This window comes from Lepidochelys kempii, chromosome 28 (assembly GCF_965140265.1).
Source record: "Lepidochelys kempii isolate rLepKem1 chromosome 28, rLepKem1.hap2, whole genome shotgun sequence".
In the NCBI taxonomy this organism is placed as follows: Eukaryota; Metazoa; Chordata; order Testudines; family Cheloniidae; genus Lepidochelys; species Lepidochelys kempii.
Genome location: NC_133283.1, coordinates 4,236,187 through 4,261,597, shown reverse-complemented (window position 1 = coordinate 4,261,597; position 25,411 = coordinate 4,236,187). Strand labels below are relative to the sequence as shown.

General features: G+C 52.1%; 2 protein-coding genes across 29 annotated transcripts in view; one reads left to right on the top strand and one right to left on the bottom strand.

Moving 5' to 3' along the window:
- Positions 1-936: 936 nt before the first annotated feature.
- LOC140904199 (uncharacterized) overlaps positions 937-25,411 on the bottom strand; it is a 302,914-nt gene continuing 278,439 nt past the window's right edge. For 4 of the 11 annotated variants that reach the window (XM_073326560.1, XM_073326561.1, XM_073326567.1 and 1 more), the window contains one exon: positions 937-6,888. In XM_073326560.1, the coding sequence (XP_073182661.1) occupies positions 5,174-6,888 (1,715 nt within the window). In that variant the 3' untranslated portion in view covers positions 937-5,173. The other 7 variants (XM_073326570.1, XM_073326569.1, XM_073326562.1 and 4 more) reach the window with 7 other exon arrangements.
- The window catches only part of LOC140904202 (uncharacterized), a 38,083-nt gene continuing 31,846 nt past the window's right edge, over positions 19,175-25,411 (top strand). For 2 of the 18 annotated variants that reach the window (XM_073326584.1, XM_073326578.1), the window contains exon 1: positions 24,492-24,563. Coding sequence is in view for 5 of the 18 variants with exons in the window: in XM_073326574.1 (XP_073182675.1) it covers positions 19,407-19,555; positions 22,096-22,361 (415 nt within the window). In the remaining 13 variants the exon portion in view is untranslated. Of the gene's footprint in view, positions 19,556-22,095; positions 22,362-24,071; positions 24,108-24,266; positions 24,360-24,390; positions 24,564-25,411 lie in introns of those variants that run through there. The other 16 variants (XM_073326574.1, XM_073326576.1, XM_073326575.1 and 13 more) reach the window with 16 other exon arrangements.

Sequence of the window (25,411 nt, the reverse complement as noted above, 5' to 3'; positions counted from 1 at the left end):
CACACACAAGAATGCACACACAGGCACAAATGCATGTACATACACACAAACACACACAAGAATGCACACACAGACACAGGAATGCACACACAGACACAAATGCATGTACTCACACACGAAAACACACAGGAATGCACACACACACAAACACACACACAGACACGCATACTCTTCTCAGCTCTCCCCTCCCTGTGCTCCCCCCCCCCCCCCGGCTCACTGACCTGGGTACTGGATGCGGAAGACATGGACGGTGCCGTTGCTCAGCGCCACGGCGAAGTGCCCGTCCCTGGTGACGGTGGCCACCCGGGCTCTCTCGCTGCCGTGCCGGGTGGAGAGGAAGGGCCCCAGCGCCTCCCCGCCCGGCCTGAATGCCGTCACCTTGTACAGCTCCCGCAGGGCCACATACAAATGGCCCCCGTCGTCGGCGCAGACGGCCCCCGGCTGGCACCGCTCCTCGCCCAGCTCCGCCAGCAGCTGCCCACGGCCATCAAACGCCACCCCGCTGCACCGGTGCCAGTCCGAGGGGCCTCACCAGAACGCATCCACGCCAGCAGCTCGTGCATCGGCACACAGAGCAGTGCACGGTGGGTGGCTATCCCCCTGTGCCACCGGCCGCAGGGTCTTTTGGGAAGGGTTTGCAGGGTCCCATGGGCCTGCGCGGCACCACGAGGCGGGTTTCTCTGTCCCTTCGTTCCCTGGGCATCCGACTCGATCGCCAGCTGCTCTTCACCTGCAATGAGCGGGGCGGGGGAGAGACCGTGTGTGCGGGGGGACTGTGTGTGTTGGGGAAGAGCGAGTGTGGCAGGCTGTAAGTTCAGAGAGCTGCTGGAAGCAACCAGTCCTGAGGCAGGGGGAGGGGGACAGCCCCAACGTCAGCCCCCACTTCCCTCACTGGATCAACACAGCAGTCTCTCTCTCTCTCACACACACACGCTGCTGCCTGCCTAGCTCTGTGTTAGGGGCACCAGAACAGGGGGGTTTCGAGGGCCCCACACTCTTTACCGGCTGTTAGGACAAAATGAGGGGCCATTGGGGGATACTAGTGGAGACCAGTTATGGTAATATAAGGAACAGCAGCGTTTACACGGGTGCTTTCTTGCTTTAAGTTTACCTCAAAAAGCTCTTGGCCTTTCACTGAGGTGGTTTTATTTGGTCACCAAAACAGGGCAGTTTTGTCACCAGAAGTGGCACTGAAGTGTGTACACCAGCCAAAAGCTGCTGACCAAGGGAGCATAGGGTAAACACGCAATACCGATTTTCTTATCATGCTTTCTGATTGTCGACACATTTTTCCCCGACAATACGCTGCAGAATGAACAATCTACAACGATGTCACTAACCACAGACATACTCGAATCAAGAACGGCCATACTGAGGAAGACCAAAGGTCCATCCAGCCCAGTATCCTGTCTGCCAACACTGGCCAATGCCAGGTGTCCCAGAGGGAGTGAACCTAACAGGTAATGGTCAAGTGATCTCTCTCCTGCCATCCATCTCCACCCTCTGACAAACAGAGGCTAGGGACACCATTCCTTACCCATCCTGGCTAATAGCCATTCATGGACTTAGCCTTCATGAATTTATCCAGTTCTCTTTTCAACCCTGTTATAGACTTAGTCTTCACAACCTCCTCAGGCAAGGAGTTCCACAGGTTGACTGTACGCTGAGTGAAGAAGAACTTCCTTTTATTTGTTTTCCCATGAATTTCATTTGGTGGCCCCTAGTTCTTATATTATGAAAACAAGTGAATAACTTTTCCCTATTCACTTTCTCCACACCACTAATGATTTTATACACCTCTATCATATCCCCCCTTAGTCTCTTTTCCAAGCTGAAAAGTCCTAGCCTCTTTAATCTCTCCTCATATGGGACCCGTTCCAAACCCCTAATCATTTTAGTTGCCCTTTTCGGAACCTTTTCTAATGCCAGTAGATCTTTTTGAGATGAGGGGCCACATCTGTACAAAGTATTCAAGATGCTGCCGTACCTTGGATTTACATAGAGGCAATATGATATTTTCTGTCTTATTCTTTATCCTTTTTTTAATGATTCCTAACATCCCATTTGCTTTTTTGACTGCCGCTGCACACTGCATGGACGTCTTCAGAGAACAGTCTATGATGACTCCAAGATCGTCTTCCTGATCAGCTGTAGCTAAATTAGTCCCCATCCTATTTTATGTACAGTTGGGGTTATTTTTCCCAATGTGTATTACTTTACATTTATCCACTTTAAATTTCATTTGCCATTTTGTTGCCCCATCGCTTAGTTTTGTGAGATCTTTTTGAAGTTCCTCACAGTCTGCTTTGGTCTTAACTATCTTGAACAGTTTAGTATCATCTGCAACCTTTGCTGCCTCACTTTTTACCCCTTTCTCTGGATCATTTATGAATAAGTTGAATAGGATTGGTCCTAGGACTGACCCTTGGGGAACAGCACTAGTTACCCCTCTCCATTCTGAAAATTTATCATTTATTCCTACCCTTTGTTTTAATATTTCAAAGGAGGACGAGGTAAAGAAGTAATGTAAATGCATAAAACACAACAGAAAACTAAGGTCTGGTCTACACTAAAGACATTTTTTCGGATAACTATATTGCTCAGGGGTGTGAAAAATCCACACAGCTGAGCAACACAGTTACACAGCCCTAACCCTCTGTGTAGATAGGGCTACAACAGCAGGAGAGTTTCTCCTGCCAACATAGCCACCACTACTTGCGGTGGCTGGACTACAAGTCCGACAGGAGAGCTCTCTCCCATTGGCTTATAGTGTCTGTAATACCAGTGCTAGAGAAGAGCAGCTACATCAGCTTTATTGCGTACCCATCGCATCAGACACAAACCCATAGAATGGGGGCTCAATATGCATGTATCCTGAAGTCTGAAATTGGAGCCTGACAAATTCATTGCCTTGTTGGTTACCATCATTTCTACAGCCTGAAAGTCCTTATTACCCAATCAGGCAGCCAGTTTGGGATCCACGGGGAAGGAATGTCCTATGAAGCACTCTCTCTTTGCATCCAAACAGGGAAGGATGACTGTTCTCAATCTAACCCTGGCATCCTTTGGAACTGTAATCAGCGACACTGCACTAGGAAGTGGAGTCGTACAAACAATTTTCCTTGGGTCATTGGTCACCAGAGCTTCCTTTACTGGGATGGAAACCAAGAATTGGGTGTGGACTCTTTCAACCCCAGTTCTTTCCAAATCCTTGGCCTTGGTGAACGTAAAATTTACACTTCTCTGAAGTAGAATCCTTTACAAAACCACTCAAAATCTCAGCAGTGTTAGTGAGGAATGGCTTCCCAAACCATGCCCAGCTTTTCTTTAATTCGGTAGCACAGGTCCAGGCAAGGGACTGGATACAGGGCTGGATCAGAATCTCCATTAGTTACCAGAGCTGGAGTTTCTATTCAAAAATAGCTATTTTTCTGAATCTATTACATTTTCAACACTGATTTCATTTTATACACATCTTCAACACCTACAAAGGATAAATTCAACAAAAAACCCACTTCTATTTCCTCAACATCTTCGTCATGAAGGGTTGCATTTCCCATACCATAGGATTAGCTAGGAGAGATCTTCTGTAGGGCCTAGGTTACAAGTGCTTTGGGAACCAAACACATGGGCATTTAGCCTAGTTCAAAATCACTTACCATTGAATTCTCTCCCCAGATCATCTGAGACAATATTGTCTTAAACAATTGAACTACACTGTGACCATATGCACTTCCTTCAATTAGTTGGGGTTCTGCTGTTCACCGTTTCCGAGTGGAGATTTTAAAGCACGGCTGTGTCTTTGTTAGCATGTCCAGTAAATTGGAGAGTTCTCTCTTATTGACAGAACTGCACTTGAACCTTCTCCATGTCATCATGGAGGGATGGGGAAAAAGCAAAGCTAAAGTGATAAATGAGGACTTTATCAAATGGTCATTTGTCTTAAATTCTCCAATAATTCTGGGCTACATCCTGTCAGAACTGAATACCCAATTGGGTGGCCAAAAAGCCTTCAGGAAAGATAGAAACCCACATCACAGAGAGAGAGAGAATAAACGACAATGAAAGTGTCAAGTGAAATTCCAGAGCAGGTTACATCGGATTATTCAGAATCAGAACAAGAGATTCTCCCATCACATTCTCTTCTGATCCATTCAAACCTGCTTCACTCAGCACTGTCTCAATGGTCAGTTATGTTATTTACAAAAATTTTAGTATCCTAGCATCCCCATAATGAGGGGAAAACAGCCACCTTGCCAGAAGTGGCTTTACCAATAGATGGAACCTGGGATTTAAACTCCAAATGATCACACTGTTTGGGATCCATTTGAATTCCCCTTCCAGGTCTTTGACACTTTCATCTCCAGTCATAGCAACTCTGATATAGGATTAAAGAAGTCAAAGCATCGTCTCCAAGTGCAGACAACAGAGAATGCTTCATCACTGGAGAGTGACAGCTCAGTGGTTTGAGCGTTGGCCTGCTAAACCCAGGGTTGTGAGTTCAATCCTTGAGGGAGCCATTTAGGGATCTGGGACAAAAATGGGAGTTTGGTCCTGCTTTGAGCAGGGGGTTGGACTAGATGACCTCCTGAGGTCCCTTCCAAACCTGATGTTCTATGATTCTATGATCACATGACACTTTGAGAAGTGGAGGGATAGAATGTGATGAAGATAAACTCTGCCTGGCTCAGACAGGAGGTAACAGTTCTGCAGTGATGGGGAAGGAGGGAATCTCTGAGAAACCCCGTCTCCTTCCAGTGTCACAGAAGCTGAAATTATACTTTTTTTTCCCGCCCCTGCTCCTCTTCATTTACATGTAATTTGAAAAGTTCCCAATATAACTGCTCCTCAGCACAACCCAGAGCAACGTGAGAACTGGCAATGATAGAGTCACCAATGATACAGATTTAACAATAACTTTGCAATAGGAGGAAGGGTATAAATGTGATGCTCCCTGGTTCCTGATAGGAAGGGCACACTCAAATTACTTATGGGACAATAGAAAGGACAAATGGGTCCACCACAAAAGAGGGCGAACTGCAAAAGGCAAAAATGGCCCACTCATATGGACAAGTTGAGGGATAATGGCACTGCAAACAGCTCAAACGGCTTTAAAAGTTACTGTGTGGGGGAATCAGGAAAAGTATTAAAGGGAAAAAAAGTACGGATAGCCCTAGAGGTTTTTATGTGGTTGATCTCCCTTGCAGATTCTCTGATGGCTAACATGGGCTGAGTGCCGAGAGAAGGTATTCCCACACTCAGTGCATTCATAGGGCCTCTCACCTGTATGGATTCTCTGATGAACAGAAAGGGCTGATCTTTGAGTGAAGCTTTTCCCACACGCACTGCATTCGTAGGGCCTGTCCCCTGTGTGGATTCTCTGATGAACAGAAAGGGCTGATCTGTGAGTGAAGTTTTTCCCACACTCAGTGCATTCATAGGGCCTCTCCCCTGTGTGGATTGTTTGATGACTAATAAGGTGCGAGCTGCATTTGAAAGTTTTCCCACATTCACTGCATTCGTAGGGCCTCTCCCCTGTGTGGATTCTCTGATGAAGAGAAAGGGCAGATCTGTGAGTGAAGTTTTTCCCACACTCACTGCATTCATAGGGCCACTCTCCTGTGTGGACGCTCTGATGACTAATAAGGTGCGAGCTGCAATTGAAGGTTTTCCCACACTCACTGCATTCATAGGGCCTCTCCCCCGTGTGGATTCTCTGATGGTGAAAAAGGCGTGACCTGTGAGTGAAGCTTTTCCCACACTCCCTGCACTCATAGGGCCTCTCCCCTGTGTGGATTCTCTGATGAACAGAAAGGCCTGAGCTTCTAGTGAAGCATTTTCCACACTCAGGGCATTCATAGGGCCTCTCCCCGGTGTGGACTCTCTGATGGTTAAAAAGGCCTGATCTTTGAGTGAAGCTTTCCCCACACTCACAGCATTCGTAGGGCCTCTCCCCTGTGTGGATTCTCTGATGACTAATAAGGTGCGAGCTGCGATTGAAGCTTTCCCCACACTCACGGCATTCATAGGGCCTCTCCCCTGTGTGGATTCTCTGATGTTGAAAAAGGCCTGATCTTTGAGTGAAGCTTTTCCCACACTCCCTGCATTCATAGGGTCTCTCATCTGTGTGGGTTCTCTGATGTTTAGAAAGGTGTGAGCTGCTAGTGAAGCTTAACCCACACTCGCGGCATTCGTAGGGCTTCTCCCCTGTGTGGATTCTCCGATGAACAGAAAGGGCTGATCTGTGACTGAAGTTTTTCCCACAGTCACGGCATTCGTAGGGCCTCTCCCCTGTGTGGATTCTCTGATGAGTAATAAGGTGCGAGCTGCGATTGAAGGTTTTCCCACACTCCCGGCATTCATAGGGCCTCTCCCTTGTGTGGATTCTCTGATGTTGAAAAAGGCCTGATCTTTGAGTGAAGCTTTTCCCACACTCCCTGCACTCATAGGGCCTCTCCCCCGTGTGGGTTCTCTGATGTTTAGAAAGGTGTGAGCTGCTCATGAAGCTTTTCGCACACTCACTGCATTTGTAGGGCCTCTCCCCTGTGTGGATTCTCAGATGAACAGAAAGGCTTGATCTGTGAGTGAAGTTTTTCCCACACTCAGCGCATGTATTGCTCTTTCCCCTGAGGATTTCCTGCTGTGTTGTGGTTTCCTTGAGGCCCTTCTGAGTTCCCCAACAGGAAATAAATTTACCCACTTTCTCCCCTGGCTGGTTTCCTTGCTCTCTTTCTGGTCTGTGCTGAATCTCACAGGATTTTCCCTGCTCATGACTCCTGAACACATTCTGGTTTGGTCTTTGCGATAAGTCTCTGTGTTTATCCACTTGCTCAACATTTTCCTGCTGAGAATTCTGCTCCTCTTTCTCACATACCATTGCATCACCTGCTGTGGCAGAGACAGAAACCCCAAACAGGGATGGAAAGGGGAAGACCAAACCAAAAAGAGTGCTGAAGACAGGTCAAATAAAAATCAGGGACTGAACTCCCCCAAAATCTTCCCCCAAATAGAAGAGAGAAGGGGGATCAATTCAGCCTTCACATCCCATTCCAATTCTCAGGGGAAAGGGAGGAAGCTACTGCCTGGTGTCTGCTAGGATCTACAGAAAGCCATGAGCTATATTTACCCTGAGGATACAACCCCTGCTAGGGACAATAATGAAATGAGAGACCACCCAAGGGCTTTTTAGGACATCCCAGATGTCTCCTTGAAGCACTTAAAGATTCTGAGTTGGTTTAATGTTTCCTCACCTGTGTAGGGTGCTCTCAGGATCTCTTTTTCCTCCGAACCCTGGAGGTCTGGGACACATGGCTCTTCCCCTTGTTCCACCTGGGAGATCACATCAGGTTGGGAAACTGGAAACCCTGCTCAGATGAAAGAAAACAAAGGAGTTCAATTGATTTCATAAAAAACATTCTATTAATTTAACTCCAGTGCTTAGTGTGACCTGGTGTGCCATGGGCAGTCCTCACTGAAAATGCCAAGGTCAGGGGAGGCTGAAAAAGGGAGAGCAGATGCTCCTAAAACTGGTGATTAACACTGAAGTTAAATTCACCGACCAGTCACAAACAGTGCTTCCGATCACCCACACTGGTTATCGAGAAGCTGAAAAAAGAAATCACACAGCCCCCTTTATTGCATTCCAGTTCTCTGACTCCCAATCAACACCTAAGTCCAGTATAGTGAGAGGTTATTTAAAAACTCTGCGCAGATAGACAAAATGTTCTTCTGACCCCAAAGGGTCAGCCACAGTACCAGGTCACTATAGGTTTGGATCTTACCCAAATAACATGCTGCCAGCCAAACCTTTAGCATCTAAACTAAAGGTTTAAATGAAAGAAAGACAGAAAGAAGTTAAATGGAAAAGCAGTCAGATACATTCCAAAATGAATATATCAAGTTCTTAGCAGTATTGGTGAGTTGCTGGCTTGAAAGTCCGTCTGGAACGCATCCACAGCTTGCATGGGTCATTCAGTCCTTTGTTCAGGCTTCAGTTTGTAGTGAAGTTGGTCCAGAGATAGGAAGAGGGATTGAAGACAAAATGGAGATGATACAGCTGCCTTTACATTCCTTTTGCCATGTGGCTTGTACTTCCTGTGTCCCAAACACAAGCTTTGCAGCACATGGCATGGAAAGGCCTTCGAGTTCTCAGTACACAGGCATACCCCTGCATGTCTTGGTGACTCAACAGGTGTATCCCCTTGGTCCTTTCCACGGGCTCATTGTACAGCTGATGACCCTGGATGGACCATCGAACAGGCTAGGCAGTGCTGAGGCCAATATGTCCGGGTGTGTCACCCAGAAACACTGCACAAATCTGGAAATACAGATATACCCTACATATCTATAACTCACAATACAAAGGTGATACAAACAGAACCAAAATTATCATACTTGAAAAATCATAACATTTTCACTTACACCTTACATGGCATATCTAGCACGATTCATTGCAATCTTATCATATTAGTGTTAATAATAAAATAACAACAACATAAAGTGTCTCAATTCCATACAGTGTCACACTCAGTAAACCAGTGAATTCCCAGGTCCTTTAAGATGCCAAACAATGCTTATGAGGGATTGAAATCCCCACATATCTGCTGGGAACACACACAGACAGACGCTGTGTCTGTCTGTACCCCTATGCTCACTCTTCTAGAAAATTATGACGAATTTTGTACACAATCTGGCTTGTGAGGTATTATTTGAAAACGCATAATCGACTGAATATTATCCTCCTGTTAAAATGTGTAGCAACAGTGAATGTAAAGTTATGAGATTTTACTGTGTGATATTACTGAAAAAGTTACAATTCTGGGGAACACCCACAGACCAGTTCCTCAGAGACAGCAAGGCAAACAGCTGGTCATATAGCCATTCTCCGGCTGTGGTAAGGTGTGAAGAAGACATTTACATTCCACCACAGGGACCACTTGAAGCTCATATCCATAACAGACAGCCTGTCACCATGACTCAGCTGAGAGCTGAAGTTGTTTCTAGTACAAAGGACTGAATTATAAAAACAGGTGAGGAAAATCCTTGAGACTCTCTCCCCCCCCTTTCCCTCTGCTCATGACAACTCCTGAAGAACTGAACTTGGGTGGCAGGGGTGAGTTAGGGGGAGTCCTGGCTGAAAGGAGAGTCAGCCTGTCTCAGCATATGGTTAGAGAAACATTTGCTTTGAATCCATTTTAGCTTGTTAACTTAGAAGTTAGTTTGTGTTTTATCTTGCATTTCTTTTGTAAACAATTCTGACTTTTATGCCTCATTACCTGTAGGTCACTTAAAATCCTTTTTTTTTTTTTTTTGGTAGTTAATCTTGTTTTATAGTTTTATCTAACCAGTGTGTTTGGATTAAAGTGTGTTGGAAACTCCATTTGGGATAACAAGGCTGGGGCATGTCATTTTCCACTGATGAAATGACAGACTTCATATGAGCTTGCGTTGTTCAGTAGAGGGCTGGACAGTGAAAGATGCACATTTCTGGAGGAAAGTCTGGGACCAGAGAATTTTCTGGGGTTCTCCGGTGCTGCACTGTAATTTGTGAGTCACTGTCTATCAGCACTCAATTCTGTGTAGCTGGGAGCGAGATACATGCTGGAGACTGTGTGTTTGTGATGAAGCGGAACTGTTCTTAATGTTTCCTCTGAATATTGTGGGGGTGCCTCAGTTTCCCCTATGCAGTTCTTAAGTATCTAGGGGGTGGGATAAGGATGTATCGTTGCAGAGCCCTAGAGGGCAGGTATGTGCAGGGGTCTGGACACAGAGAATGGCCAACACCCTGTTTCCTGGCAACTGATGGCCTGGGCCCTTCTCTCTGCAAGGTGAGAGCTAAAGGGTTGGAGAACAAAGGAATCAGGTGATTTCCTGGCCCGGAAAGGGACAAAGCCCAGAGGAGGAGGGGCTGGAGGGGGAGGGAGTTTGGGGCTGGAGGGGGACATGGAGGGAAGTACAGATGTGATTCTCTGGCTCACTGCCCCTCAAAATGGGCCCAGCTACAAGCTCTGTTTTAGACTATGTTCCTGTCATGTAATAAACCTCTGTTTTACTGGCTGTCTGAGAGTCATGTCTGGCTGCAAAGTTGGGGTGCAGGACCCTCTGGCTTCCCCAGGACCCCGCCTGGGCGGACTTGCTGTGGGAAGCGCACGGAGGGGCAGAGGATGCTGAATGCTCCCAGGTCAGACCCAGGAAGGTGGAAGCTGTGTCCTGAAGACAGTCTGCTCACAGAAAGGAGACTTCCCCAGAGTCCTGACTGGCTTCGTGGGGAGCAGTTCCAGAGCATTACCCAGGGACTCCGTGACAGTGTTAACTGCCCAGGAGTGGCTGTTCTCACAGTAAAGCAGTGTAAAAGGCACCCCAACTTGGGGAACTGAGGGGACACAGCAGTTCACCAGTCCAGATTGTACTGTGGTTAACGTCACAGACACTCAATTTCAAAGAGTCTCCTAAAACACACAGAAAGTAAATCCATGTCCCAGAAATTGAAGACTCCAGACAGACGGCAAGTCTCCCTGGCACTGCTTCTTGCTGACACAGAGGTCCAGAGATAATGAAAAAGTCCTGGGGAAGCTGGGAACAGTAAGCATGGGCTGGTGGGGTTCAGTGGAGAAAGGGAACAGGAAGGGCAGGGATATTACTGAATGCAGGATCTCAGCAGTCCTAGATGTCAGGATAGCACATATTACAGCCCATTGGAAAACATAATCCCAACTATACATACAAAATAATGGGGTCTAAATTAGCTGTTACCACTCAAGAGAGGGATCTTGGAGTCACTGTGGATAGTTCTCTGAAAACATCCACTCAGTGTGCAGCGGCAGTCAAAAAGTGAACAGAATGCTGGAAATCATTAAGAAAGCGATAAGACAGAAAATATCATATTGCCTCTATATAAATCCATGGTACGCGCACATCTCAAATACTGTGTGCAGATGTGGTCGCCCCATCTCAAAAAAGATCTATTGGAATTGGAAAAGGTTCAGAAAAGGGTAAAAAAATGATTGGGGTGTGGAACAGCTTCTGTATGAGGAGCGATGAAAAAGATAGGGACTTTTCAGCTTAAAAAGGGACAAATGGGGGATATGAGAGAGGTCTATAAAATCATGACGGGTGTGGAGAAAGTAAACAAGGAAGTGTTATTTACTCCTTCTCATAAGACAAGGACTAGGAATCACCCAATGAAATTAATAGGCAGCAGGTTTAAACAACACACAGTCAACCTGTGGAACTATTTGCTGTAGGATGTCATGAAGGCCAAGACAAGGGTTCAAAAAAAGAACATGATAAACTCTAGAAGACAGGTCCATCAATGGCTATTAGCCAGGCCAGACAGGGATGGTGTCCCTAACATCTCTTTGCCATTAGCTGGGAATGGGCGACAGGGGATGGATCACTTGATGATCACCTGTTCTGTTCATTCCCTCTGGGGCACCTGGTGCTGGCCCCCTGTCGGAAGACAGGATACTGGGCTAGCCGGACCTTTGGTCTGACCCAGTATGGCAGGATTTATATGCTAGGGAATCCATATATATATATATTATTTATATGCTAGGGAGTCCAGTGCAATGGGAAGGAGTAGGAAAATCCCTGGCTGTGGAGAACACTGGGAAATTAGGAGCAATAATTCAGAAGCAACAGACTCTAATTAGACTGGAAAAGCAGAATGTGAAAAATGAGAATTGGGGTCATGTGACTTTGCAATGAGGGACTAAAAAATCTAAGATGCCTGCAGAGAAGAGAGATTGTGGCTTTTACACATGGCGATTGGGGGAGAGGGGGAAAGACTCTCCATGTATCAAGAAGCTTCACTACCAACCTAAGCCATTTTCACACGCTGGGGTACAATCCAGATCAGTGAGGAGTTGTGTCATCTGTAATCCTGGGTGAGAGTCAATGTTCTGCTGCTGGAGCTCCCCTCTCTGGATACCCCCCGCCAGCATTCAAGGATGCATTGAGTGTCTGCGTGATCAGTAACCCTGGACCAGCAGCTCTGACTCCAGCAGCCTGCTTGTTTCACCCCAAGCACATTCTGGTCTGGGTGGAGTAGGCTCAGGGTTTCAGAGAAGGCCAGAGGTCAGAAGCTTCTGTTCATTATGCTGAACCTAACCCCCCGTTTTACTTGAGTAAACAGGAGATCTTAGACACCGTGTGATACTGCTCCTGTGCTGTGCTCCCAAAGTGTTCTGCAGCAGGGGAGGGTTGCTGGTCGTGTGTGTGTCACTGGCATGTTGGGGTGATGCTGAAATAGGACACAGCAGAGGTGCATTGTGGGGGTGGCCTAAACCGTATCTCTTCATTTCCCCTTCCAAGAAATGAGGGGACAGGAATCCTTACCCAGCGAGGTCACATTCTCATAGTTCTCCTGCATGACGTCTCTGCAGAGGGCTCTCTGAGCGGGGTCCAGCAGAGCCCACTCTTCCCTGGTGAAATACACAGCCACCTCCTCGAAGGTCACCGGCCCCTGAAAGAGCAAGAGTCCCACACTCAGTACCTGCTGCCCCACTCACAGCCCCACTAGTCGTGGGGGAGAGCAGCCAATCAAATTGGAGCTCTGGGAGGCTCGCTGTCAAAAGAGTTCCAACCCCCCACAAGGCTCCGAGCATCCAGGAAACACCAGGGTGAGGGGACGAAGAGAGAGCCCCTCCTCTCTCCCAGCTGATCCATCACACACCTACTCGCCACAGACTGATACGGGAGATGGAGCCCTTAGCAGGGTCCAGGGAGAGCTCCCTGGTAGGAAGCCCAACACCCCGCTCATTGTGAGGAGCTGGATATGAGGAAGGGGTATCTCCCCTAAGTCTGACTGGTGGGTGCCCCCAACATATGTCTCAGCAGCCACTGGTTAGTCGGGTCAGGCTCCAACGCTATGAGTCTGGTCAGTTTTCCCAGCTCCATGTAGGCGAGTTATTTTCTGTTTCACAAATCAGGGCATTTCCACCTCTGAACCTCATGGGTCTGTTCCTAGAATCTAGGCCACTTATTAAACTCCCCCCAGCAGCTTTGCCACCCTCTCTCCTCCTCGCTTTCTCCACCATGGGCATTTCCTGCCCCACTCCAACCTCCAAACCAGACGGTGCAAACCTTCCCATCTCCAGTGTATTTGCTGTCCCTCTCCCTCCTTCAGGAACCCACCAGGAACCCCCCGATAATCCCTTCATGACCTGGCTCCTCTGCAGTCATTTCTCTCCCCTGTCCCACGGGAGGATGGGATGAGCTGGAGCGAAACATGGACGTCATTCTGCAGCCTGGCTGGGTGAGAAGGGACATTCTGGACGTTTCAGAACAGGCTTTAGTTAATTTCACATCACGATTCCCCCAGGCCCTTTCCCTGCAGACAGACATACCTGCTGCAAAAATGCTTGATCACTTTATTACAGTGTAGACCTGGCCCCTCTTGCCAGGCTAAGCCCACAGAGAATTTTTTAACCTCCCTTCCCTCACCCCGTAACAAAGTCTCTGAACACAATGCTAGAAAAGAGCAGAACCAAAGGAGTCACTGTGGGGGATTCCCTCGGACATGGACCCCAGGGCAGCCACACCCCAGCGGGGGAATATGGAGTCAGGAACTGGCTTTTCCTCTTTCTGATCCTTCCCTGGGCAGAATCACTTTCCAGTGAACAAGAGATGCTGCAATACATATGTCTGGCTGGACTAGAAAGCTGGAAATCTCTCTCCCCACTCATTTCTACCACTGCCCCTTTCAGTCTCTCCTTCCCCTGCCCTCTCTCCCTGCCCCTCTGGCTGAGAAAGTCCCATTCCTGGGTTCTTTGCTCTTCCATGCTGGATTTACTCCTGGCAATTGCTAATGGGAGGAGAAATGAGGAGGGGCTGTTTGTGGAGAGTCAATTTCATGCCAGTTCCCAGCACTTTCCCTGCGGTCTTTCAGTTACCTGGAGTCCGTGGCTGACAATTTAGTATTAACGGGCCCAGGACTGCCCTACGGTGCTAGTACCGGCTGGAGAAAGGCATCACCTGGGCCAGACAGAGAAGAAGCTTTAACATCACTTCCCAGCACAGAACCCCCGCTAGGGGAGAAGCAGCTCTGAAGCCTGGTCTCCCAGATCAAAATGGAGGCTGCAGCGTGTGACCCAGGGAGCTGAACCCCAATATCCTGAGCAGAGAGGGACAGAGCGTTTGAGCAGCCTTCCCTCCTTTAGCTCTATGGGGAGAGCAGCGAATGAGAGCACCTACTCACAGGGAGAATTGCTCATCTCATTTGGCCCACTGTCCATCTGGAGTCACTCCTTGTCTTTCCATGCAGTGACTCTGGAGTAACAATGGTCTCAATGAAACCAGATTTCAGAAACAGCGAGTCCAGAATACTGTGGAAGAGATCATTGTGTGGCAATGCTAACCCCCTTCCCACCTCCCTCACCCCACAGATCTAGGACAAGGACTCAGGGAACGAATTTTCCCCACAGAATCGGAAGTTCCTGCAGTTTTCAAGAGAGGAGAAAAGCAAAATCTGTGTTTGATAAGTGGATAGAAAGTTACCACAGTGACTGGGCATGGCTGAGAAATGACAGGCAGTGCTTGGAGCCAGGATTCTGACACAAGCTGATCAGGGAAAAGGAGCATGGTTAGTAGCAGCCCCCACAGCCAGGGTCCCCCAGACACCCCCCAGTACCAAGAGCCCAGCCCCCCCTGCCAGGATGCCACCAGATATTCCCAGGGACCCAGCCCCCAGAGTCCATGACCAGGTACCCCAGATGCCCCTCAGGGCCCCAGCAGCCAGGGAACCCCCACCAGACCTTCACTGCAAGCCTCAGAATCCCAAAGGGTTCCCTCACCAAGAGCCCCCAGCAGCCAGGGGACCCCACCCCAAAGGGACCCCCCCACTGGGAACTCAGCCTCTCACTGCTTGCCTGGGATTCCCCCACTGCCTGCTAGGACCCCTGCCTGTCCTCCATCAGGATCTGCCATGCCGTTTGCCTAGGACCCCCTCCTCCTCCCAGCGGGACCACCTGATGCTTTACAGCGGGACCCCTCACGCTGTTTGCCTGGCATCCCCTGACCTAGCACTGGAGATTCCACCCTCCCACCTCTGTGTACTGGGCATGGCAACGATCCCAGGAGCCAGCGGGTGAAGCTCAGACATAGCCCTTGGCACAGCACCAGGCACCATCTAACCCCCTGCCCCAACTCCCCAAGAGTCGCCCACCCCCGCTGTTTTGTGGCCAACAGGCCTCCTGCAACACCCACCTCCAGGACCCATAGTCTTAGCGCTGGACACATCAGAACTACCTCCTGAAACCCCAAACCTCCAGAACCCAACAACCTGACTAGGGTACCCCCTGCCCAGTCACCCAGAGGCCTCCCACTACCACAATGCCCCTTCAGCTCCAGCTGCAATCTCCCCACACAGACACGCATTCCCCCCACCCCCCGAACAATGTTAGCTCATAGAATATCAGGGTTGGAAGGGACCTCAGGAGGTCATCTAGTCCAACCCCCTGCTCAAAGCAGGACCAATCCCCAACTAAATCATCCCAGCCAGGACTTTGTCAAGCCTGACCTTAAAAACTTCGAAGGAAGGGGATTCCACCACCTCCCTAGGTAACCCATTCCAGTGTTTCACCACCCTCCTAGGGAAAAAGTTTTTCCTAATATCCAAACTAAACCTCCCCCACTGCAACTTGAGACCATTACTCCTTGTTCTGTCATCTGCTACCACTGAGAACAGTCTAGAACCATCCTCTCTGGAATCCCCTTTCAGGTAGTTGAAAGCAGCTATCAAATCCCCCCTCATTCTTCTCTTCTGCAGACTAAACAATCCCAGCTCCCTCAGCCTCTCCTCATAAGTCATGTGATCCAGACCCCTAATCATTTTTGTTGCCCTCTGCTGGACTCTCTCCAATTTTTCCACATCCTTCTTGTAGTGTGGGGCCCAAAACTGGACGCAGTACTCCAGATGAGGCCTCACCAATGTTGAATAGAGGAGAACGATCACGTCCCTCGATCTACTGGCAATGCCCCTACTTATACACCCCAAAATGCCATTGGCCTTCTTGGCAACAAGGGCACACTGTTGACTCATATCCAGCTTCTGGTCCACTGTCACCCCTAGCTCCTTTACTGCAGAACTGCTGCCGAGCCATTTGGTCCCTAGTCTGTAGCAGTGCATTGGATTCTTCTGTCCTAAGTGCAGGACTCTGCACTTGTCTTTTTTGAACCTCACCAGATTTCTATTGCCCCAATCCTCTAATTTGTCTAGGTCCCCCTGTATCCTATCCCTGCCCTCCAGCATATCTACCTCTCCTCCCAGTTTAGTGTCATCTGCAAACTTGTTGAGGGTGCAATCCACACCATCCTCCAGATCATTAATGAAGATATTGAACAAAACCAGCTCCAGGTCCGACCCTTGGGGCACTGCGCTTGATACCGGCTGCCAACTGGACATGGAGCCGTTAATCACTATCCGTTGATGTAGCCAGCTTTCTATCCATCTTATAGTCCATTCATCCAGCCAATACTTCTTTATCTTTCTGCCAAGAATACTGTGGGAGACCATATCAAAAGCTTTGCTAAAGTCAAGGAACACCACGTCCACTGCTTTCCCCTCACCCACAGAGCCAGTTATCTCATCATAGAAGGCAATTAGATTAGTCAAGCATGACTTGCCCTTGGTGAATCCATGCTGACTGTTCTGATCACTTTCCTCTCCTCTAAGTACTTCAGAATTGATTCCTTGAGGACCTGCTCCATGATTTTTCCAGGGACCGAGGTGAGGCTGACTGGCCTGTAATTCATAGAATCATAGAATATGAGGGTTGGAAGGGACATCAGGAGGTCATCTAGTCCAACCCCATGCTCAAAGCAGGACCAATCCCCAATTTTTGCCCCAGATCCCTCAATGGCCCCCTCAAGGATTGAACTCACAACCCTGGGTTTAGCAGGCCAATGCCCAAACCACTGTGCTTTCCCTCCCCCCAGGGCCTCCTTCTTCCCTTTTTAAAGATGGGCACTACATAGTCACAGTGTGTGACAAGTGGATAGGATGTCATCACTGCCCACTGCTGGCCATTCACACAGGCAGAAGGAGCCCTGGGGGATGCTTCTTTAACAGGGTAATGGAAGGCATGGAGGGCCAAAATAGGTAAGAAATTTCCATGCCCTGTCACTAGCAAATAATAGCCACCAGGGATCCACCCCAGAAGTGGCTACATCTTAGCACTGTGGGAAGCAACCTCTCACAGAGACCATTTGTCTTGGGGTTTGGGATACTTCTGAACCCACGCTGCACTCCGAATGACCTCCTCATCTGGTGCCAGCTGGAGAAAAGAAAAGGGTCCAGCCAACTCTCCTACCAGCAGCTGATCCCCCAAACAGGGGGAGGCCTCTGGCTTTGATGTGTATTAAATATGTGGCTGGTCTCTTTCATCGGCAAACATTTAGCAGACGTAAAGTGGGGAACAAACGATTCTCAAAGAAGGGGGGATGATCATCACTGGGCAATTTAACCCCCAGGTTGGAGAACGACTCAAGGCAACAGGTTCCCTCCAAGGAAGAAGAAGTTGCTGGGATTTAGGAACATGTGGAAGAGCCCCAAACCCAAGAGGATTTTTAATTGACATTTGATAATGACGTAGAAAGAGGCAAAACCTGAGATAGGAGATCAATGTTCAGAAATGAATGAGAAAAAGGGTGGAAATCGGAGGGATTTTGAATCCATTTTTGTAAATTAGAGAGAGGAAAGTGGAAAATCAGAGAGATTTTATATCAGTTGTTGATATGAGGTAAAACTGGAGCGTGTTTCACATGAATATTTGATAAATGAATAGAGAGAATATGGGCAACATTGGCAAGCATTTTATATCCATGTTCAAGAATCTGGCAAAAGATGTAAATCTGAGATTTTCTTAGTATTTTATAATTAGAGAGACAGGGTGAAATCTCAGGGCATATTCAATTAGAACTAGACAACTAGACAAAAGTAGGGAAAATGTTTAGGGTATTTTATATGGATCCTTGAGATTTTCAGAAAAAAAAGTGTCAAACTATGCAATTGAGAACATGAGAGAAAAACACCAAGATCGGAGGGGATTTTATATTGCAATTAAATAATTAGAGGGAAAAGGGGGACTGTTTGAAGGGATTTCATATGAGTGTCCAATACATAAACAGAAAGTGATGGTCCCCCCCACCATTCACATGGGCAGCAGGGAGCCCTCTGAGGAGCTGACTGAAGAGGGCAAAGGAGGGGGAGCTGGAGGGCTCCCTGGGTGTGGCAGATCGGGGGCAGCAAGTGGGACTGGGAACCCAGGGTCTGGGGCAGTGCCCATGGGGGACACTTGCTCCTCCCTTCCCCGCCCTGGTAGAGAACCGGCATCTCCTCCCACCCCCACTCCAGGGGCAGCCAGGTTTTGAAGAATGACTCCGGGCAACAATTTTCCACCTAAACAAGGACAAATCACTGCAGATAAAAGGGGTGAGAAACCCCCCCCAAATGGGAGGAGATTTTAAACGGACATTTGAGAATTAGGGAGAGACCGGGGGGGATGAGGAGAGACGAGAGAGCGGATCATTTGAGGGGAAAGGGGGGGAATCGCCCCGGAGTTTGCAGCCACGTGTGAGATGCTGAGAGAGAAAAGGGGACGAGCCGGAGGGAATTTGTATCGGGGCTGAGAGGCGAGTGGCACAAACAGGGACAGGATCCAATTAACTCCCCCCCTTCCCCCGCCCCCCACTTCCCCCCCCCGGGAATTCAACCCCCCCCCCGGCTACTCCGGCTTCTGCCCCCCCCGCCCGATCCCCCCCGAGACCCCCCGCCGGGCCCCAGTCTCTGCCCCCCCCATCCCAGCGGGGCCGGGGGCAGATCCTGGCGGCGGCTCCGCTGGGGCTGAGGCAGCCCCGAGGCTTCTCCCCGGTTCCCGGGGGCAGAGAGTCGCTTCCCCCCCCCCGGGGTCTCTCGCTCACCGGGGGGCTCCGGCTGCGGGCGGGAGCGGGCAGAGCCCGGGGGGCTGGTCCCGGCTGGAGAAACCCCCCCCGGCCGGGCACGGAGGGGTTAATGACGGGCCCCCCCAGCACAGACCCGGGGGGGGGGGAGGGGGAGGGACAGCAGCTGCTCAGCCGCGGCTCCCGGGTCCTACGGAGGCAGCAGCGGAAGTGACGTTGTTCTTCAGGGAGGATGAGCAGGGCTCCCACAGAGCATGCGCAGTGACAGCTGCTGCACCTCTCCCTCACCTGGGCTGGAGACGGTAGAAGCCCCCCCCCCAGCAGGCTGGGAGAGGCAGTTTCTGAGTTCCCAGGAGCGGAAGTGACGTTGGGAGGAGGAACCCGGCTGTGAAGGCGCGCGCGGCGCTGCGGCTCTGCCTGGCTGGTGCGGGGCCGCTGGAGCCTCTCACGGCCTCGGAGGAGGGTTTTGTGTCTCCCGGCTCTGGGCATGCGCAGGGGGCGAGTCGGGCATGCGCAGAGGCAGAGCTCACCTGCGGCGGCGGGGCCGGGCTGGGCCAAAGGGTCTGTGCCGGGGAGACCTTCATCCACCCCCCGGGCCCCGCTCCCGCTGGGGCCGCCCCGGGCTCCGCCCGCCCCGCCGCGGAGCTGCAGCCTCCAGGTACCGGAGCGAGCCCCGGGGCCGGCCGGTGACGCTGCCCCAGTGTCCGGGGGGGGGACCAGCCCCCCCGGGGTCCCTGCGTGGGGCCGGGCGGGGGGAGACCTGGGGAAAGGGGCGGGGGGAAAATGTCGGCGCAGCCCGGACATGGCCGGGGGGGGGGGGAAGAGCCGGGGCCCCCCGAGGGGCGGGGAGGGAAAGGGGGGGGCTGAGATCCCCTCGGATTTACCGCCCCCCCCGCTCCCGCCCTGCCCCCTTTCTCTCCCGGCAGCAGCCCGGGTGACCCCCCCCTTCCCCCACCTCCCTGAGACGGGCTCTGCCCCCCCCCCCGGACCCCGTTTCCTCCCCACTTCGCCCGTGGCCAGTTCAAATCTCCGCCTGGGGGGGGGGTGTCCCCCCCACTTTACCTGCAGTGACTTGTCCCGGTTTAGGGGGGAATCGTTCCCCGGAGTGATTTCTGAAACGGGCAGAGGGGGGCAGAGCCCCGGGACAGGGGCTGGGCTGGGCTGGGGGGGCCGCGCTCTGCTGGCCACAGAAAGGCCCAGGAAGGGGAGGGAGGAACAAGCTAGCTCAGGGGTTTGAGCATTGGCCTGCTAAACCCAGGGTTGTGAGTTCAATCCTTGAGGGGGCTGTTTAGGGCTCTGGGGCCAAAACTGGGGCTTGGTCCTGCTTTGAGCCGGGGGTGGGACTAGATGACCTCCTGAGGTCCCTTCCAACCCTGATAGTCTATGTTTCAACCCCCAACCTTGTTGTGGTCACTTAAGGGCAGGGGCTAGGGTGTCCCCTCTCCGGGGACGCTTCCCTGCCCCGCTGATCATTACATGCAGTTGAAAGCAAATAATGTATTCAACCAAAATCAATTTTTAAAAATAAGGAAAAAATAGGAAAGGTTAAAGGAAAACACATCACCCCACTCCGTGGAACGGGGACATCACAACCAGTGTATCTGGAGTGCCAGGCAAGTTCAGTCTGTTCCTCCAAAGTCCGAGGCTCCGTCTCAGGCCCTGGCCGTGCTGCAGGGATGCTGCGGCTCGGACACTCGCTCTGGCGGTGGCCACACGCTCTCAGGCTCTAGGTGGCAGGACCCTTCTTCCCAGCATCGCCACCGCCCTCCCCCCCCCAGTCTGACCTGCAAGGCCTCTTGGCTGGGGGCATCTCCCTACGCTGGGCCCGCTGCCCAAGGTCCCCCTCAGTGCACCCAGCTCCAGATGGTTCCAGCCCCAGCTCCACCACTGTGACACAGCTCCAGTTCCACTCTTCCTTACCGCTGCTGCTGCTCTGCCTCCAGCTCCCTGGGCTGCTTCTCTGGCCCCCCTGGCTCTGGTTCCTGCAGCTCGGCTCCCAGGACAGGTCTGCTCTGCTCCCAGAACTGATTTGCTTCATGGGCTGCTTTCCTGGCCCCTCTGGCTCTGGCACAGCTCTGCTCCCCAGCCCAGCTCAGGACCCTGCTTTCTCCTTAGCTTGGCCCCACTCTGTCTGACCCAGGCAATTCCAGCTCACACGGAGGATGGGAACCCCAGGCCTCCTGACTAGCCTGGCCCTCCTGTCACTCAGGCTGACCTAGAGCATTGGCCTTTCCCCATTGTTCCAGAGGACTGTCAGTCTCAGGGTCCTGATTTCCCATCGACCCTTCCCCTTTCTTTTGGTACTGGGAGCTAGCTAACCAAAACACCCCCACTGAGTTTTAGTAAGGGGACTACAGTCGCCTTACATATGAAAACTTAAAGTTGTAAGAGACAACCATCTGAAACCCAGTAATACTACAGTACTTTGTTCTGTGACTGCAGAGGTATTAACAGAGCATTGAACATGAAATGATCTTTAACAATATGTTCTCACTACTTAAAGAATTCCATTCCACCTTGGTTTAATAGAGGGACCTCTGATTGACCTGGTGTTGCAGGTCCCCATAGTGCAATCTATATTTGCTTCTCCCTTGTCAGTGTAGCTTTTATGAGTCAGTGAGTTTTGCACACAGATGCAGGAATATGGACTTGAGCATCCAAAAGTTCTGTAGCCACTGTTCATCAGCCCAAACCTTCATTATTGCAGAAGATTTTTGCCCTTGTGTGATGAAGTGGGACTGTTCTTGATGTTTCCTCCGAGTGGTGTGGGGGTGGCTCGGTTTCCCCTGGGCAGTTCTTGGGTGTCTAGGTGGTGGGGTAAGCGTGTATGATCATTGCAGAGCCCTAGAGGGCAGGTGTGTGCAGGAGTCTGGACACAGAGAATGGCCGACACCCTGTTTCTTGGCAACTGATGGCCTGGGCCCTTCCCCCCTGCAAGGTGAGAGCTAAAGGGTTGGAGAACAAAGGAATCAGGTGACCTCCTGGCCTGGGAAAGGGACAAAGCCAGAGGAGGAGGGGCTGGAGGGAGTTTCAGTTTGGGGCTGGCTGGGACATGGAGTGAAGGGCAGACGGGGTTGTCTGGCTCACTGCCCCCCAAAATGGACCCAGCTGAGGGGTCCTGTTCTCTGCACCTGCAAGCTCTGTTTTAGACCATGTTCCTGTCATCTAATAAACCTTCTGTTTTACTGGCTGGCTGAGAGTCCCGTCTGACTGCAAAGTTGGGGTGCAGGACCCTCTGGCTTCCCCAGGAGCCCCGCCTGAACGGACTCGCTGTGGGAAATGCACGGAGGGGCAGAGGATGCTGAATGCTCCGAGGTCAGACCCAGGAAGGTGGAAGCAGTGTGAGCTGTGTGTCCTGAAGACAGGCTGCTCACAGAAAGGCGACTGCCCCAGAGTCCTGACTGGCTTCAGGGGGAGCAGTTCCAGAGCATCGCCCAGGGACTCCGTGACACCTTGGGAAGGATGTAAGATGACACAATATTAATACACACACTGAATATTTGTGAGTCAACTTCTACACACAAGCAATGATGTGTGAACATGGGACACTAAGGGCTGGATTAACAGTCAAAATAAATGCAGCAAAAGGCAATCCTCATTGCTGGATCAAATGCAAAGGAATTGTTGAAAACAGGACAGGAAATCAGTTATACTGGAAGTCATATGACCAAACAAAATAAACTTGTGCTATTAAAAGAAAAAGAAAGGTAGAATTAAAAACTCCTAATTACAAATCAAAGTACAAAAACCATACCAAGTGCTATAATAGAAACACAGATGGAATTCCTAAAACCAATAACTACTTAATTTTTTTTGATGAGCATTAGCTATTAAAATAAGAAATACAGAGCACCATGACATGCATTGCACAATGATAATACAGATAAATGACAAAGTGTTCAGAGTAATAGAAATAACATTTTTAAAGGAGCAAAACTATAATTAAAATGGATTACAAGGAAGAGAGCACAATTCAGGGAATCACCGCAGCAAATAAGACAAATTTGTGAACAGTTATGAGACTTCATGTAGACATACAATGATAACGATAATACCCAAAATGTGTTTCACAGAGTTTGAGGGAACGGAGGTAATTTAGTTCACTCCACCAAGTCTCTGTAGCACTAAAGTAGCACCAGGGACAGCAAGTTTTTATATTTTTTGGCAGCGTCCAGAACAGGTCCAAGGAAGCTTTGCTGTGGGAGGGGGTTGGGGGTCAGTCCTGGGTTTACAATGGTGCCAATGGCTCTGTGGCACCAGACCCACACTGGGAAGGGGCCCATTATGGACCCCTCTAACCAATCCACACAGCCGGATCTGGCCCCTCACCTCCCATTGGGGCTGGCTATTGTGGATGGGGGGAGGGGGGTCAGGGTGTGGGAGAGGTCTCTAGAGGCTCTGGGGGGGTGCTCAGAAGTGGGGAAGGTTTGCATGTTTTTGGGGAGTGGGGGGCACTGGGGAGATTTGTGTGTGTTGGGGGGCTGTGCAGTGGGGGAGATCTGTGTGTTGGGGGGCTGTGCAGTGGGGGAGATCTATGTGTGTTGGGGGGCTGTGCAGTGGGGGAGATCTATGTGTGTCAGGGTGCTGGGAAGTGGGGGGGTCTGTGCGGTTGTGGCAGTGCTGGGGCTGTGTGGGGCGGGGCACTGGGCCGTGAGGGGATCTGGGGGGGTGCTTCTGGGGGGGGGGGGGCTGCAGCACTGGGATAAGATAGGTCTGAGCACGGACAGTCCAGGGATGGGGACCCCAGGAACCGGCCCCCTGCTCCGGGGCTGACATGCCGCGTCCTGGGAGGGGAACTAAAAACGCCCCTGCCCCCGCCCCGCCCCGCCCCATAGCTGCGAGCACAGCAGCGGGCTCATCCCACGGGGTAACCATGGCCCCCTCTCCCCCTCCGGAAACGGGGCCTTTGTCCCCGCACCCCCCGACTTTTCCCCTTCAGCCCCTCTCCTGCCGCTCCCCACAGTAGCTTGATCCTCCCCCCGGCCAGTAAATTTCTGCCCCTGACACCCGCCCCCCATCCCTTGTGACCCCTCCGAGGAGCAGGCGGCCGCGCGCCAGGACAAGCGAGGACAGAGAGCGGGCCGGGGCGGCGGCGAGGGTCACGGCGCATGCGCAGTTCGGGCGAGCCGAGCCAGCGTGGGGCGGGGCCAGCAGCGGAAGGGGCGGGGCCTGTGTCGCTGCTGGGTGGTCGCGCGCTCTCCGGGCAGCAGGTGCTGGGGGGCGCTGTGGAGCTAGGGGCCTTGTTCCAGGCGGTGCAACTCCCCCTCCCCCGCTCGGCTGGCCGCGGGGCCCGCCCGTACCTGGGCTGGAGAGGCCGGAGGCGCCGCCCCGGGGCAGGCTGGGAGGTGTAGTTCCTGAGTCTCGTGGGAGTGGAAGTGACGTGGGGAGGGGGGAAGAACCGCGCTGCGGCTCTGCCTGGCTCGTGCGGTGCCGTTGGAGCCTCTGCCGGAGGCGGAGGAGGGGTTGGTGTCGCCTGGCTCTGGGCATGCGGTGATCGGGGGGGGGGGAGAGTCGGGCATGCGCAGAGGCAGAGCTCACCCGTGGCTGCGGGGCCGAAGGGTCTGTGCGGGGGAGACCTCCGTTCACTCCCCCCCCCCCCCCCCCGGGCCCAGCCTGGGTCCCGCTCCCGCCCTGGGGCCGCCCCGCTGCGGAGCTGCAGCTTCCAGGTACCGGAGCGAGCCCCGGGGCCGGGCGGTGACGCTGCCCCAGTGTCCGGGGGGGGGACCAGCCCCCCCGGGGTCCCTGCGTGGGGCCGGGCGGGGGGGGACCTGGGGAAAGGGGCGGGGGGAAAATGTCGGCGCAGCCCGGACATGGCCGGGGGGGGAGAGGAAGCGGGGGGGCTGAGATCCCCTCGGATTTCCCGCTGCCCCCCCCCCCCCCGGGGCTCCCCCCGCTCCCGCCCTGCCCCCTTTCCCTCCCGGCAGCGACGACCCCCCCCCTTCCCCCACCTCCCTGAGACGGGCTCTGCCCCCCCCCCCCGGACCCCGTTTCCTCCCCACTTCGCCCGTGGCCAGTTCAAATCTCAGCGTTGGGGGGGGTGTCCCCCCCCCATTTTACCTGCAGTGACTTGTCCCGGTTTAGGGGGGAATCGTTCCCCGGAGTGATTTCTGAAACGGGCAGAGGGTGAACGGGCAGAGCCCCGGGACAGGGACACCGCTGGGCTGGGGGGGCCGCGCTCTGCTGGCCACAGGGCCTGGAAAGGCCCAGAAATTGGAGGGAGGAGCAAGTGCCCCCCCCCCATGGAGACGGCCCAGTCCTCAGTTTCCCAGCCCCTGCTACTTCCCCTCCCCCACCCTTCCCAACCCAGCAGCCCCCCCCCCCCCCCCCCCACCTGCTAGTCATGTTCCCAAACCCCACTGCGAGCCCCTCCCCACAGCCAGTGAGATCAGGTCCCCCAGTGAGTCGGGCACTGCACAGACCCTGACCAAGTTTGGGGCACTCGTGCCAGGAACTGCGGAGACCCGCTCAGAGAGCAGGGACCTTGTTGTGCCAGGGGCTACAGTGACCCTGTCTG